A 14,218-nucleotide genomic window follows, 5' to 3' on the forward strand; every position below is an offset into this window, starting at 1 on the left:
AGCCCCTTGTGTGACCACCACCATCATCACACACCACACAAGGTGAAGCATGGCACAGTTGAGATTTGAAACAATGAATAAGGCGTCCAGAAGACATGGTGGAACAAACGTTTGTCCTTTAAACTGTAATCTGTCTGTGTAATATGATGACTACATTCAGTTGGATTTCCATCTGCTGATTGACTCACTACTTTACTGACTCATATATTGCTGTTGTGGCTCTTAAATAGAAGATAAAATGTTGATTATTTGTTGTGTTCTGCCTTTCCTTATTATACTATTACCTCATGATCAGTGTTTTGATTGTTGTGAAACTGTTTACATGCAAAGCGTGAAAGGAAGCAGTCATGTAATAATTTATCACATGATTCTAAGGTAATTCCTTATTGGTGAAAATGATAATGTTACAACCAACCATAATTGCTGTTTAACAATGGTTTGATACTCACAGTCATACTTTTTGTTTTCAAGTGGGCTGTGTTGACTCATCAGGTTCTGTAAATGAGGAGTAATACAACAGTGTGTTACAGAACGTCTAAAGGGTGACTTCATTTGCTCATATTGCTAATACTTTTATATTCACAATGAGTCAGATGACTATATGTCATGTGCTATCACTTAGGAGAATAGATACCATTCATAAGCTACCAGCTCATTTTATCAGCACCTAAGGAGAGCTGTGATAAATAACAAAATTAATGATCTTTAATGTGCTTTACAAAAAAAAAACATTAACCAGAACAAATGCACAGTAATAATATTGATATCATAATCAATATGAGTAACAGAGAGCTACAGCATTACAGTAATGCACGTTGAGGATGGGAGCTCTGATAGCAACAGCCTGGTTTCCCTTTGTCACGAGTCCACATCTGAATCATGTGACTGTTCTCCCAATACTGCTTCGCCCCATCCACCTCCTCCCTCGCCAGCAACAGAGTACACCAGTCCTCTCCATCACACACACACACACACACACACACACACACACACACACACACACACACACACACACACACACACACACACACACACACACACGCACGCACGCACACACACACACACACACACACACACACACACAGTCCCAGTGGCTGCCTATTGTTTACGTAGACTTGAGCACTGCACCACTCAGGGCACAGACACACACACCCAGCCCATCCTCTCACTCCCTCTCCCTCTCCTCCCTCCATCTCCTACTCTCTCTCTTTCTCCGTCACATTCTCTCCTCCTCTCCATCCAGCAGCATCCTCTGACTCCTCTCTCTCCTCCTCTTCCACTGTCAGCAACAATGACCACCACAGTCTCAGGTAAGATGGCACATTCCCCACCAGCTCGTCATCTGGTCTAAAGTGTGTGGACGTGTGTGTAGCAGGGGAGGGATTGTGTCGTTTTAATCAGGACATGTAATTATGCCGAGGATCGAGCAGTTAGTCTCTGTCTGTTACTATCATGGTCACCAGAGTTTAATGGGGATAGAATACACCCAAATACAGGATCATGTCTTTACAGTAACTTTATTTTTTTGTGTTTATTCACTCCTCAGTCATGGTGCTAGAGAAGCTAATTTGACTCTGTGCCACAGCTGATTTAACCATTGGAGGAAGCAGCATCACACAGTGCTTCATCCACTGATTTCTGATTGGTTCGTAATGTCACGTTTTTCTCTGTGACTTCAAATTCAGCTCACATGTGGGTGAATATTTTATACCACTAAAACATTTAATCATACAAGTTCAGATTTTTTGTTCGACCAGTTCTCAGATTTCGCAATATTTAACATCTATTGCAATTATCCCAGATACCTGTTTATATTCAAAACCCTGTTAAAATCAACATAAATGCAGCATTGTTTTCTTGTCACTGTAGTAATTGTTAAGGGAATTCACAACAAATATTTAATAATATTCTTTCTGAATTCTCTTTATCGCAGAGGATTGTGGCACAGTGACAAATAAGCAGACAATTTGAAGCCTATAGAAATACTGGGGAGGCAACTGAAGTTTATTGAACTGATGTTAATGAAACCAGTTTGAGATGATGTGAATGTGTTAATGCAATGTCCCAATATTTTTGTTCTTCTTGTACATTGGTAACTTGATTGAATTTATCAAAAGCCTGCAGTGATATCTTCTTCGTTGGTTTATTTATATATAAAAGAATAATTATGAGGACACGAAAACCAAACAAATTTTATTTTATAGCGATTATACACTTATACAAATACATTCATGGGTAGTATATTCAGATTTTGCCAATAAACCTTGCCAAATATTACACATTGGACCTTTAAAGCCCAGTGTTCACTGTCATGTTAGGCCTACTGTCCCATGCAAGGTTCACTATGCAGCAGTCTTGGTATCATGCAGCAGTTTAACCGTGAGCTCATGTCATATCTGGGAAGTCACGGCTCATGAGATCATGTTAGTTTATATTTGCACACATGAGCTCATGTTAGTTAATGCATGCTCACATTAGCTCATGTTAGCTTCTTAGAAAGCTCTTTGAGTCTGTATTTTTGGACAGTTGTGGCTTGAGAGTTTGGACTATATGATGCATGTGTTTTTGACACTTTTAACTTACCAGCAGCAATCAACCTCAAGGCTGCAGTTTCAGGACCTTATTTTTATGCAGCGTCACCCATTTGAGAGTATCTGGCTGTTCTCCAGCTTGATGTTAATGGAGTAGACAGCAAATTACTATTGCATGACTTTTATAAAAAATGTGTGTAAAAGGTAGCGAAACAGGCAGATCTGCAGACATGATTTGTTTGGTGGTTTGTCTGGGAAGGTTTTTGCTATGAAGGAGAAAGTTTCCTCCCATGATGCTGCATGCCTGTGACAGAGATGACAGGGAGAAAAAAGTTTGGGACACAGTGAGACACTAATGCACCCACCATGCAGAACATCTCAATAATAAATGAGGTTGTGGTGAGTGCACAAATCCCACTCTGTCACGCCAGTCAGGCCTCACAGCGTAACCTGCCTAGTGCCTACCTCTGTAAAAAACTTTCTAAATTTATCCTAAAGCTGGAAGACAAGCTTCTTTCAACAAAAAATATCTTCCACTGGTACTCATAGGGAACCAAAGAGCCAGCAACTCATCATACCCAGGAAGTCAGTCCAATAATGGTAAACTACAGCAGACAGGAATTGGGTAGCAATCAGGCAGGCAGAAGGGGAACAAAGGTAATCACAAACCTGAAGCCTGTATAACAGGTCCAACAGATCCAGCTGTCTATAACTTTTCATTATCTGGTGTAACTGAGCAAAACACTGTTTACCTTGATAACTGTACTATGAGGCTTGTTATCACCTGTAAATTCAGTTCTGCTGAAGCCATAGAGTGAAAACTGCATCACTTTCAGTAAAACCTGAAGTTACCTCAATAATCTTAAATCTTGCCTCGTAGTGCAGGGACCTGGACTGACCATTGACCTGGGAAAGAAACAAGTCAGAGCATGTAAACAGTATGCACTGGATGGCAACAGCAGGGGCAGAGCTGTCTAGAAACAGGTGATGCCATGGTAAACATTTCAAAATAAAACAGGAAACAACACATTAACATGACAAACATCCATCCAATCTGCTGATCTCTCACTCAGCTCAGGATTAGATTGTGTTACCTAATGACACAATCATTATGTTGGACAATAATTAACTACCCAACTAACTGTCACCTTTTGAACAGCAGGGGGCATGTGTTGATATCAAATAAACCTGAAGCCTGGATCAATACCAATACATCTGCATAACAGCGGAAATATGCACTACTTCTTGATAATGTGGCATAAAGGAGGCCTGTATAAGGTGAAAAGTATCAGTCCCAGCACATAACCTTGTGGAACACCATTACTAACCTTTGTCATGCAGCAAATACAGCACTAAGATCTAAAAGGACAATCCATTGTCAGAGACCATGAGGACGTCACATCACTAGTGACCTTAAAGAGAGTGGCTGCACTCGGAGAGGTGTGCACCTTTGTTGTTGTGTCCTACAACAGGTGTTGTATTTCTAGCCTATTCATGTATACAGCTTCGGTGATGTCACCTTGGCAACACCCACAGGAGTTATAACTGGTTCCTATTTAAGGCTTATTACCCCACACCTCACCCCTTGTGGGACAGGTTTGTTTTTCAGCCATGGTGCTGATGTAGACAAGTGAATTGCAGGGTCATTTGGGGGCAAGGTACACTTAAACAAGGCAACGTGTTTTCTCAACATATGAACATATGTACAGGTTGTACCTTCAATAACTTCCTTCTAAGACAGTGCTCTGTACAAACACCACCCTGTTCTAACCCTAACCCTTTCACTGAGGAAACACGGATCAGGTGAGGGGAGGAAGGTCAATATAATGGATGATTAGGTGATTGTGAACAGTGTTAAAAGTGGTGGGTTTTTGCCTCAGGAAATACTGTCTTTTCTTCCTTCTTTAGGACAGTGAATTATTTCCCACTGTGTAAGCAACTAAGTTAGGATAAGTAGGCCTACATAAGACATACAGTGTCTTTGTACAGTACAGGTGCAGCCCCAGATAATAATCTCAATTTGACAGACAGATGAAGGGTCGACTGGTACTGACTACTATCAGACACCCTCAGAGTTTATAGACTCCTCCATAGTAGGTCAGAGAAGATGAGCTTCAGACCAGTTTTTATGTGATAAAACCATATTACACTCAATAACATTAGAGTTTTAAACAATTGTGGAAGCACTTGAATAAAATTATTTCAGGATTTGAATTGAATCACATGCATCTGGAGAAATATTCAGATTTTAAAAAGTAGTGGTGATATTTTCTTCCTCTATTGAATTTATTATTGAATATTGTGTTCTATACCTTGAACTTTAATGAAAAATAAATGGATAATTTCACAAATCACACTAACACTGACAGTTTATCTAGTATTCTACACACACTCATAGCTGATGCTCTGTCAGGCGTTATGTGTTTCCACTGCACATTTCCTGTTTCACACAACCTGCGCCGTCATTTAACTTGCAAAACTCTGATATAAATCTATATTTGCACATGAACACCGGGGCAACCCCGCCTCTCTTGGCCGCTGGTCATTATTGTGTTTGTGTTGCAGATGACCAGGAGGTTGTGAAGAGACACAAGGGAAACTCTGCTGGTGCTTCACCTTCCCTGTCTTTATTTTTACTTTCAGCCTCCAGCACTCCTGTATCCTGTCAGCACAGACTCACTGACCTCATAACACTGAGACATGTCCATGAGTTTGTGGTTATGAGATATTTTCAAATAAAGAAGGCAGTAAATCAAAACGACGTCAAACCAGATGAGGTGTTAAAGTGTCCTTCAGTCTCTCAGATGAATGTGAATGACAATAAATGCAGCAGGTGGTTTTGCTGGATCCAACTTCCTTCTGGGGACTAAACCGGTTAGACCCGATGACATAATTATGAGCTTAATAGTTTTTGATGCAATCATTTATGTAAGGAGCCAAAACCGCTGATACCACATCCAACAGAAGTTGGATATCCGACTCTATAGTGGTCGTCAGAGGATGTGCAGTTTTTGGTATTTTAGGCTTCACTTAGTCAGGAGTCAGGACTGCATGTGGAGCAGCAGCAGAAGAACCCAGCAGCCTTGTTGACTTTCTTCAGTGTCCTTAGAAAGTCAGGTCGCTGCTGCAGAGTCAGCTCAGATGTGTGCGTGACTCCGGGGCAGCTGCAGGCACATCCATTTAGCTGTCTCACATGGGAGGCGTGCGCGCACGTGCACACACACACACACACTCTTACAGACAGCAGCAGCAGCAGCAAGCACCACACACATATCCCAGCAGGCAGTGGGGCAGAAAGGGGATTTTAAGTACATGTTCATAAAAATAGCAACAGCAGCTTTTTTTTGTTTTAGTCACGCAACAAAAGCTTACACACACACACGCATGCACGCACACACACACACACACACCCATTCACACACACTGTATGATTCTGAGTCAGATATACGACTAGTGATTATGACAACCAGTGTGCCTTCACACTTTGAAAAGAACTGTGAGCTTTCCTATGCCCTGTAGTAATTTGTTGGTTTGTGCCATGTGATCTGGACTGAACTCTGGACTGGACTGAACGGACAAACTAAAACCCAATTTTCAGTCAGCAGCAGTTTTCCACTGGCCACTTTGTTTAGTCAGTGAACCTCTCCAGCTGTGAGATGAGATGTGATTTGTGGATGACTTCTATAATTCATTCATTCCATTGGCTGGATTGCAAGTATATTGCATGCACTGCAGAGAATCACATCAAGAAATGTTGTGAATCTTCTAAGGAAAGTCATAAGGCAGGTAGCAGCACACAGCTATTAGATAAATAATTATAATATGCACTAATTCATGACTGGACCCAGTTAATCCAGTTTGTTGTTGTTGTGACATTAGAGTTGTGCAGAAACTCTGGGCTGGGTTTCCTGTTTCCTGCCTCTCATTGGATCGTACATTGATGTCTGTGGTATGCAGTTTCAGTGTCCGAAAATAAGCGTAAATGAGAATGAAACAGTGGAGAGTGTTTTCATGATTCAGGGATTTGTAGCTCCTGATTCATGAGCCTCAGACCGTTGCCATGTCTCTGAGGATTTATGTGTAACGGGATGAAATGTTTAATATTTGATGTGGTACACCAAGTACAGCAGCAGAGTGAGTCCAGCCCTTATCTCTTCTCCCTCTCTTACTATATCTTTAGAAATAAAGGCAAGAACTACCCTTTAAATTATAAACATGGTGAAAACTCATACTCACAATTACTTGGTAATTTATTACCAATTACAATAACATTATTTTACACAATCATGGCTCTCATTTACTCCAGTTACTCAGATGTATAGGTTTATACATTTACTCAAAAATATTTCAGATTTATTAGGAAAGAGGGAGACTAATCTGCTCTGATAGAATTTGTTTGGTCTGTTCCTCCATCAGGGAACCACAGGGCAGAAGACAGTTTTAGAGATTGAATCTGATTTAGGTTAGACAGTCAGTAGGAGTGAAGTGACATGGGACATTTGTTCAATGGGCTGCTGCTACACTGCCGCAATGACTCAACACAGGAACAAGGAAGTGACTGAAAACCTGTCCTCATCACAAAATCTGACGCCACAGAGAGAAATCTGTTACTGTCTTCAGATCAGGAAACAAAAGGACTTAAGCAGCTTTGTTTACTTAGATTTTGAAAGAAATATTAGTTTGCTCCTAAAGCCTCTTTAGCTGTGTGGTTCACACTTATTCTATCAAATACACCCCATGAGGGCTTATGACATCATCAGGTCCATTACCTAAAAGTAAAAGAAAACTTCAAACATTCAATTTGAGCAGTTTTGTTGTCACAGTTTTCCCCCCCAATGTATCAAAGTTTGCAGTCTTTGCTATAATTTGGACAATTGAGTACCAAGCCCAACCGGCCGTATATGGCCTGCGGGCCTTAGTTTGCCCATTAGCCTCTAAATCAGTTCATTTCAATGAGGACAAACAATGACATTTCTGCTTTGTATCAATTAAACCTGTGCATGCCTTTATGATCCTGTTAAACCTTTGTAACTCTGACCTAATGTTCTGATAGAGGCCAGTATTGCAGCATGTGGTGTCATTACATTATACTGCGTTCATTTTGCAATAGGACTTCCAGGGAAATGAAAGAGAAGGTGGGTCACATGATTTCCACACACTCCACTATCAGATCTGTGAGGAGTATCTGCTCAGATTGAAATATCAAAGCCCTGCTCAGACCTGTCAATAACATCAGGTGGTCAGCTCGATGTGAAGCTGTTCAGGTGTGGAATAAAAACAAGACACATAAGGGTTGTCTTGGCTGTAAGGGAGTTTTTTTTTCATGCACTGACCTTACACAGAATTCTTGTAGAAACTCAGACACTCGCCTCCTCCAGACATAGCTGGGTTTTCCTGCTGATAGTGCCACAGCACCCAGAGATAACAGAAGACCTTGGATGGTCAGTAACACAAACGACTCTGTCTTCTCAGACCAGCACCTGGCCATGTCTCTCTGTGGCGTGAGATATGACTACATATGAGGAGTAGGTTTTTCCCAGGAGGGGTTGGGACTGAATACAGACACAGGGGGCTTTTCCCACAGAATTTAGCTGATATCAACAAATCCTTTGTTCAAGTATAATAATAACTATCCTCCGTCTAATATGTTTTGTCACTTACTCGCACATACACAAAGACTCACACACAAGAATTCGTGATTTTTAGATGAAGCAGGTTGCTGTGTCAGACCATTTAATAGGTCATCAACACTCATGCCAGTATTTCTGAAAAAGACAGCAATATTTTTTCCAAATCATATTACTGTAATTCCATGGACATTAACATTTATCATTTGACAAAATAGCTTGGCTGGTAAATATACAAGAATTATCATAGTAAGTAGAAAAGCCCATGTTGTTTCTGTTTAAGCTAACATTGATATTGTTGACATTAATGTCCGTTATCGCTCTGTGAAGACAAGCCAAGTCTTGTATTTTGACCATCAATATGTCAACACGGTTGTTGCCCAAAATAAACACAGCAGAGCTCACAAACATTACAGTGTCGACAGTGGCTCACTGTTTGGTTTCTGTTATCACTGATAGTGTCCATTTAGAGACACTACTGTCCTCCAAACTCAAACTTTATGTATTTATATAGCACCTTTCATATAAAATGCACCTCACAGTGCTGACTGTGGTTTGAGTGCCAAAGTTACCATCTCATAGTTCAGGAAGTGAAGAGAAGGATACACTTTGGGAGAAGTGCCCAAATCCAGGTTCGTTAATGTTTAAGTAATTAAGTAATAACATGTCCAATAGTGTCCACACACAGGTTTAAACTGCTAGGAGGTATTTGGAGGAAGGGAGGGGTATAGGAGTGAGTCAGATTATTAGATCCTTTGACCGTGTCCAGGTGGACTAACATGTTATGTTCTGTCTCTGTGTAACAGCCTACACAGACAAGGTGAAGGAGATGTCCGTGCTGTCTCTGCTCTGCTCCTGCCTCTACTCACAGCCACATCCGAACAGCCTCTATCAGTATGAAGGTCTGTCTGCCTGTCTGTCTGTCTTTGTCTGTCCAACTCTGTTTTTTCACATTATCTATAAGTGGCCCTGAGAGATCAACACACTCACACATGAGTGACAAAGCAAGCAGAGATGTGTTTTGTCTGCCTGTGTTTGTTAAGCTGCAGTGTGGTGAGCTCTCAGCACCACACCACTGATGGTTTAATAAGAATGAAAGAAAGAACAAAACAAAGAAAGAAAGAACTTGTGACCCTGTGACTCTGTGTCAGACCTGGAGGTGAAAGGCCTGAACAAGCGAGCATCAGGACAGTCTTTCGAGGTGATCCTGAAGGACCCTGGTCTGTCCGGGGACAAAGCCCAGCCTCAGCCGTTACGCATCACCCCAAAGAAGGAGGTGTCCCTGGAGGAGCTGGAGAAGAGACTGGAGGCGGCTGAGGAGAGGAGGAAGGTGAGCAGACACAGAGCAGGACCACAGCTAATCTTCAGTGACTCCTTCAAAAGGCCTGAGTCATGTTCATATAGATGTGTGGTCAGTTGTTGGGATATGAAAGGGTTTACATTTCTGTCATCATCACATCAGACGCCCTTGCGTGGTAACACAGCACATACCATGTTTGATCAAAATAATATTACAAAATCAAGAGCTTCTTCTTCTTTGCATGAACCTGTGATAGGAAATATCCTGACTGAAGCTGGTTTGGGGTGTGTTCATGTCATATTATTTTGTTATTATAACTACAGTATGAGCAACCTGTTCATTGCTGTGTCCATTGACAGTGGTTTCATCACAGGGAGATGAAACTTCAATCCTGGATTATGACATTTAGTAGTTAGGTAGTTTCAGTCTCCACACATCTTACAACAGCATTGATCTCAGAGTTCAGCTCCACAGACAACAATGTTGACTCAGACTGGCCTGTGACACACATGGTGAAGACTTAGTGCACCAGCTAAACACACAGCAAACGACCTTGACAATGAGAGATATGACTATATGAGCATGATGTGCAGGGTGACAGCAACACAACAGAGAAGCAAAAACACAACACAGACTACCGCATCAATCACCAAGTGACTGAGCAGGTTGGCTGGAAACAAGCAGCACAACTATGTATATGTTTGCTTTTTATAATGACTGTGTGATTCAATGGAAATTATTGACAGACAATTATCTGAGGGAGTGTGCAGGATCTCCAAAGACAAAGGGCAGGGTTTTTCAACCACATGACTCAGAATTTGTGAAATGTAGAAGTCATCCCTGCAGATTATATACATGCAAACACACTTCACCTCAAAGAAAAACTGACTGCTGTGTTTTTCTTTCTGTTCTCTGCCCCGCCATTACCTGGTGACATCCCCACTGTAGTCCCAGGAGGCCTTGGTGCTGAAGCAACTGGCTGAGAAGAGGGAGCGCGTGCAGGAGGTGCTCCACAAGGTGCACGAGGAGAACAACAACTTCAGTAAGAAGACGGAGGAGAAACTCATCCAAAAGATGGAGGTCAACAAGGAGAACCGGGAGGCTCACCTCAGTGCCCTCAAGCAGAGGCTGCGTGAGAAAGTAAGCCCTTATCCTAAAACAAACCAAATGAACACCTACAAAGTTCATCCAGTGATCTGAGTTTTACCCAAACACAGACCAGAAAAAAAGTGGAAATGAAATAATTGGTCATCTTCTGTTCAAAGGAAACAGAACCACTCTGTGCCCAAATAACTTCAAGGCAAAATCTAAGATGTTTTGGTCTGAGCTTCATGGGTGTTGTCAACTGCGCACAGACACAGGCCGTCTCCCTCCCTCTGTTTCCACTCTATATACTAGAGTAGGTTAAGCTGCTGCTAGCTTCCTGCCTCAAGAGAGTGGTGTCAGTCTTCTCGTCTCACCATGAGCAAGCAAAGTGTTAAACTTCCTGTCAGATTTCAGTGTTAGGCTACTTGATTTAACACCTTTTATATGTGCATCAACCTCTATGATCAACAGCTTACTTACACAGTTTGAGACCAGTGCAGAACAGACAGACTCTTAAAGGTGCTTTTTGTAAGTTGCTGTTATTGCTGCATAGCCAACATTAGCATGCCTCCAGAGGTGGAAAGAAACACCAATTCTTGTTTTGCTTAACTGTCTTTGCTACTGAACATAGTTTCTTGTTCTTGTTCTTGTTGGGAACAAACAGGTGGTTACAGTGTTGCATTTACAAGACAAAGGTTGGGCTAGGACAAATTCTGTTCAGTTCTGTTGAGAGCTGTGTTATCACCCATCAGGTGATTTTTTTCATGTGTGAATGTACTGAGGAAACATCAAGAACTCAGTTTGTTTATGAACAATAATAGCATTTTATTTTCATAGAGCATCTTGGTGTCACAGAGGAGCCGTTATTTCAGGCTAATAGGACGACCTCCATCTAAATATGTTGTAAAATGGACATAACCTGACTACTTCAGACTGCAACTCCAGACCTGAGGAGATGCACACTAAACAAACAAACAAACAAACAAACAAACACATAAGCAAGAAAAAAAATGCATGTGAACACCAAGGCTTCATTTTTATGAGTAAACTATGTGGCTGTGTGTTTGCAGCACAACTGTGTCAAATCATTGAAGGTATTTTCTTAATTTGCTTGTGTTTTTTTGTCTATTTGCATTGGTCTTCTTAAGCTGTGTTGAGCTCTACAGCACGACCTCTACCTCTGGGTCTTTGTGATTCCCTGTCACACAGTGAAGAGAAGGTGTGATGGGTTAGTACAGGTTACTTAATATATATCTGTGGTTAAATCTGCAGCAAGAGCAATCAGTCTTATGTCACACATGTACCACAGTACAAACAACAGTGGCACAATGTAAAAAAAAAAAGAAGAAGAAGAAAAAAAAGAATGAATAAATATGCCATTTATGTAGAAGTAAACCTAGATTGTGGAGCGTGTACACTATCTTACTATTGTTTTTCTTTTATAATAAAGTCACTTCCTCTCTCAGGAAACACACACAACTCCCTACAGTTTCAAACGACATACCAAGTTTCCTTCCCCCCACTTCACAAAAATGAAAACTTTGTGTGTGAATTATCTGTAATTTTCCACTTTCATTAGCGATATGTAGCCTATATAATCCTGTTTCAGAAGGACCTGTGAGTGTGTGATGGTGATAAACAATTAATCAGTCAGTCAATCATAGCTCAAACCAACAACCAGCACAGAGTAAATTAATGTGTCGTAGCGTCACTCTTACTGGGGCATACATGGACTTTGAATGAATTAAATACAATTCAGTTTGAAATGAATGTTTGATTGTAATAATGTTTCACTTTCAGAAAACCACTGTCTCTCTCAGAACAAGGGCAGCAGTTTGTTTTCCTATTACAGATGTCAGTTACCACAGCAGTCATCAGTAACACACTGGACCAAATATGGAAAAGTAACACAACAGTGATGTGATGCAACCAAAGCTATATAACTCTGGGAGATATGCATTGAGCTGACCCTTGATCAGTGGATGGTAGAATGAACTGGAGGAAAAGAGAAGTTAACTGGACCATCATAACCATAGAATTTTACATAGACTTGGTCACATTTATGGTGGTTGTAAACTGCATTGAATGCTGGTGTGATGAGTTTATGCATGTTGTTGGGCTGTAAAGTTTTAGACAACAACAGTTCACACAAGTTCAGGTTGAAATGGCTGAGCTAGATCAGTGAGTTCAAACAGGTTCTGGTCTGAGAAACAAGTTTGGACAGAGCTGAAGTTCCCTGTGTCTTTGCATTGATGAGTAATTCTGCTCTTCACAGATAAAGAACCAAAGTGGTATCATTAAGTTTCATGTTCCATTTAAGTCCCACCCTCTGTCCCTGTAGTTGTTAGGTTTCACTTTACTGAAATTTCATGGTTTTTCTTTCTTTTCTTTTCTTTTCTTTCAGGAAGTCCATGCTGCTGGAGTTCGCAGGAACAAGGAGCGTCAGGTTGACCTGTCCGGCTAAGGAGGAGGTTCTCTACTCTCTGGGTTCTACTTCTGACACTCTTCAAACTTTTCACCATCATCATCCCACAGTGCACATTAATGGAGTTACTCAGCACCAAATACAGTTACACTTCTGTTTCATTTGTGGTACACCACACACACATCTGGAAGAGGAGAGTGGAGGACAGCTGAAATAAAGTTCAGTCTCTGGTCAAATGACATCTCTGTCTGGTTGTTCTTATTTACATGAGAAACAACAGCAATTGGGTTAATATGAGAAGAAGGTCTGTTGGATAAGATAAACAGTAATTAAATAATTTATTTTGTTGCCATAATGTTGTTACTGAAGTCATGAGTTGGTGGAGGGTCAATAAATACATTATTATGTGTTGTTTACATGCAGCACACTGCACTCTAAGCCTCTCAGTGTCTGTTAGGACGTTCACTACATTACTACACTACAAATACTTTCTGATGAAATGGAGAAACTGTCTTTCATGTGCCAACAATGCTCATGCTCAACTTCAGCAGTTGAAATGCTGGCTAACATGCCAAGAATGACGAATAATCCATTTCTAATCACTGTCACAAACCAGATGGAGGAAGTGTCAGTCAAAAATGAAAAAACAAAAACAAAAACAAAAAACATAATCATCATAAACAACAACAACAACAACACTACAGACTGCAGACATATGCCACATAACTATATGCACCCTGCCGCCTGTCAGTGTGTTATAGTGGGTCTGTGCTCCACTTCCAGAGATAATATTACAGTAATTAACAATGTGTTGTTTAATAACTTTAATAAAATTAAATCTCACAAACACACATGGTGAGGATATGTGGATATATGATACTATGATTACTGTTATTAATTATACGTAATATTTGAATATATGGGCATGCACCTTTAAAAAAAAAGAAGAAGATATTTCTAGTATGTTATATCTTCATATATCCATAGGATATGTGATAATAATAAAGGCGACATATTTCTGTATGGGGTTACACTCAATAGTGCAGGAGGATATAGACGGTGTGTGTATGACCAAAACTCTACAAAAGCAACAAGACCCCTCCTGCACAGTGATGTGAGTGTGATGGAAGTGTTAGTGTGAGGACAGCCAGGAGGAGAGAGGTGAAGAGGAACAGCATGGCTGACCAGGAACCTGCAGCTTCACGAACCTACTGTTCACATGAGGAAGCACGAGCTTTTTAACAACTAC

At 40.8% G+C, this 14,218-nt stretch overlaps 1 protein-coding gene across 1 annotated transcript; it reads left to right on the forward strand.

The window, feature by feature from the left end:
- Positions 1 to 8,927: 8,927 nt before the first annotated feature.
- On the forward strand, positions 8,928 to 13,208 carry stmn3 (stathmin-like 3). Its single transcript, XM_083971243.1, has 4 exons — positions 8,928 to 9,060; positions 9,310 to 9,488; positions 10,407 to 10,598; positions 12,949 to 13,208. Exons 1-4 carry the CDS (start codon positions 8,943 to 8,945, stop codon positions 13,006 to 13,008), a joined length of 549 nt encoding a protein of 182 aa, XP_083827369.1. The 5' UTR covers positions 8,928 to 8,942; the 3' UTR covers positions 13,009 to 13,208.
- Positions 13,209 to 14,218: the final 1,010 nt, after the last annotated feature.

This window comes from Trachurus trachurus (genome assembly GCF_905171665.1).
Source record: "Trachurus trachurus genome assembly, chromosome: 5".
NCBI classification, from domain to species: Eukaryota; Metazoa; Chordata; class Actinopteri; order Carangiformes; family Carangidae; genus Trachurus; species Trachurus trachurus.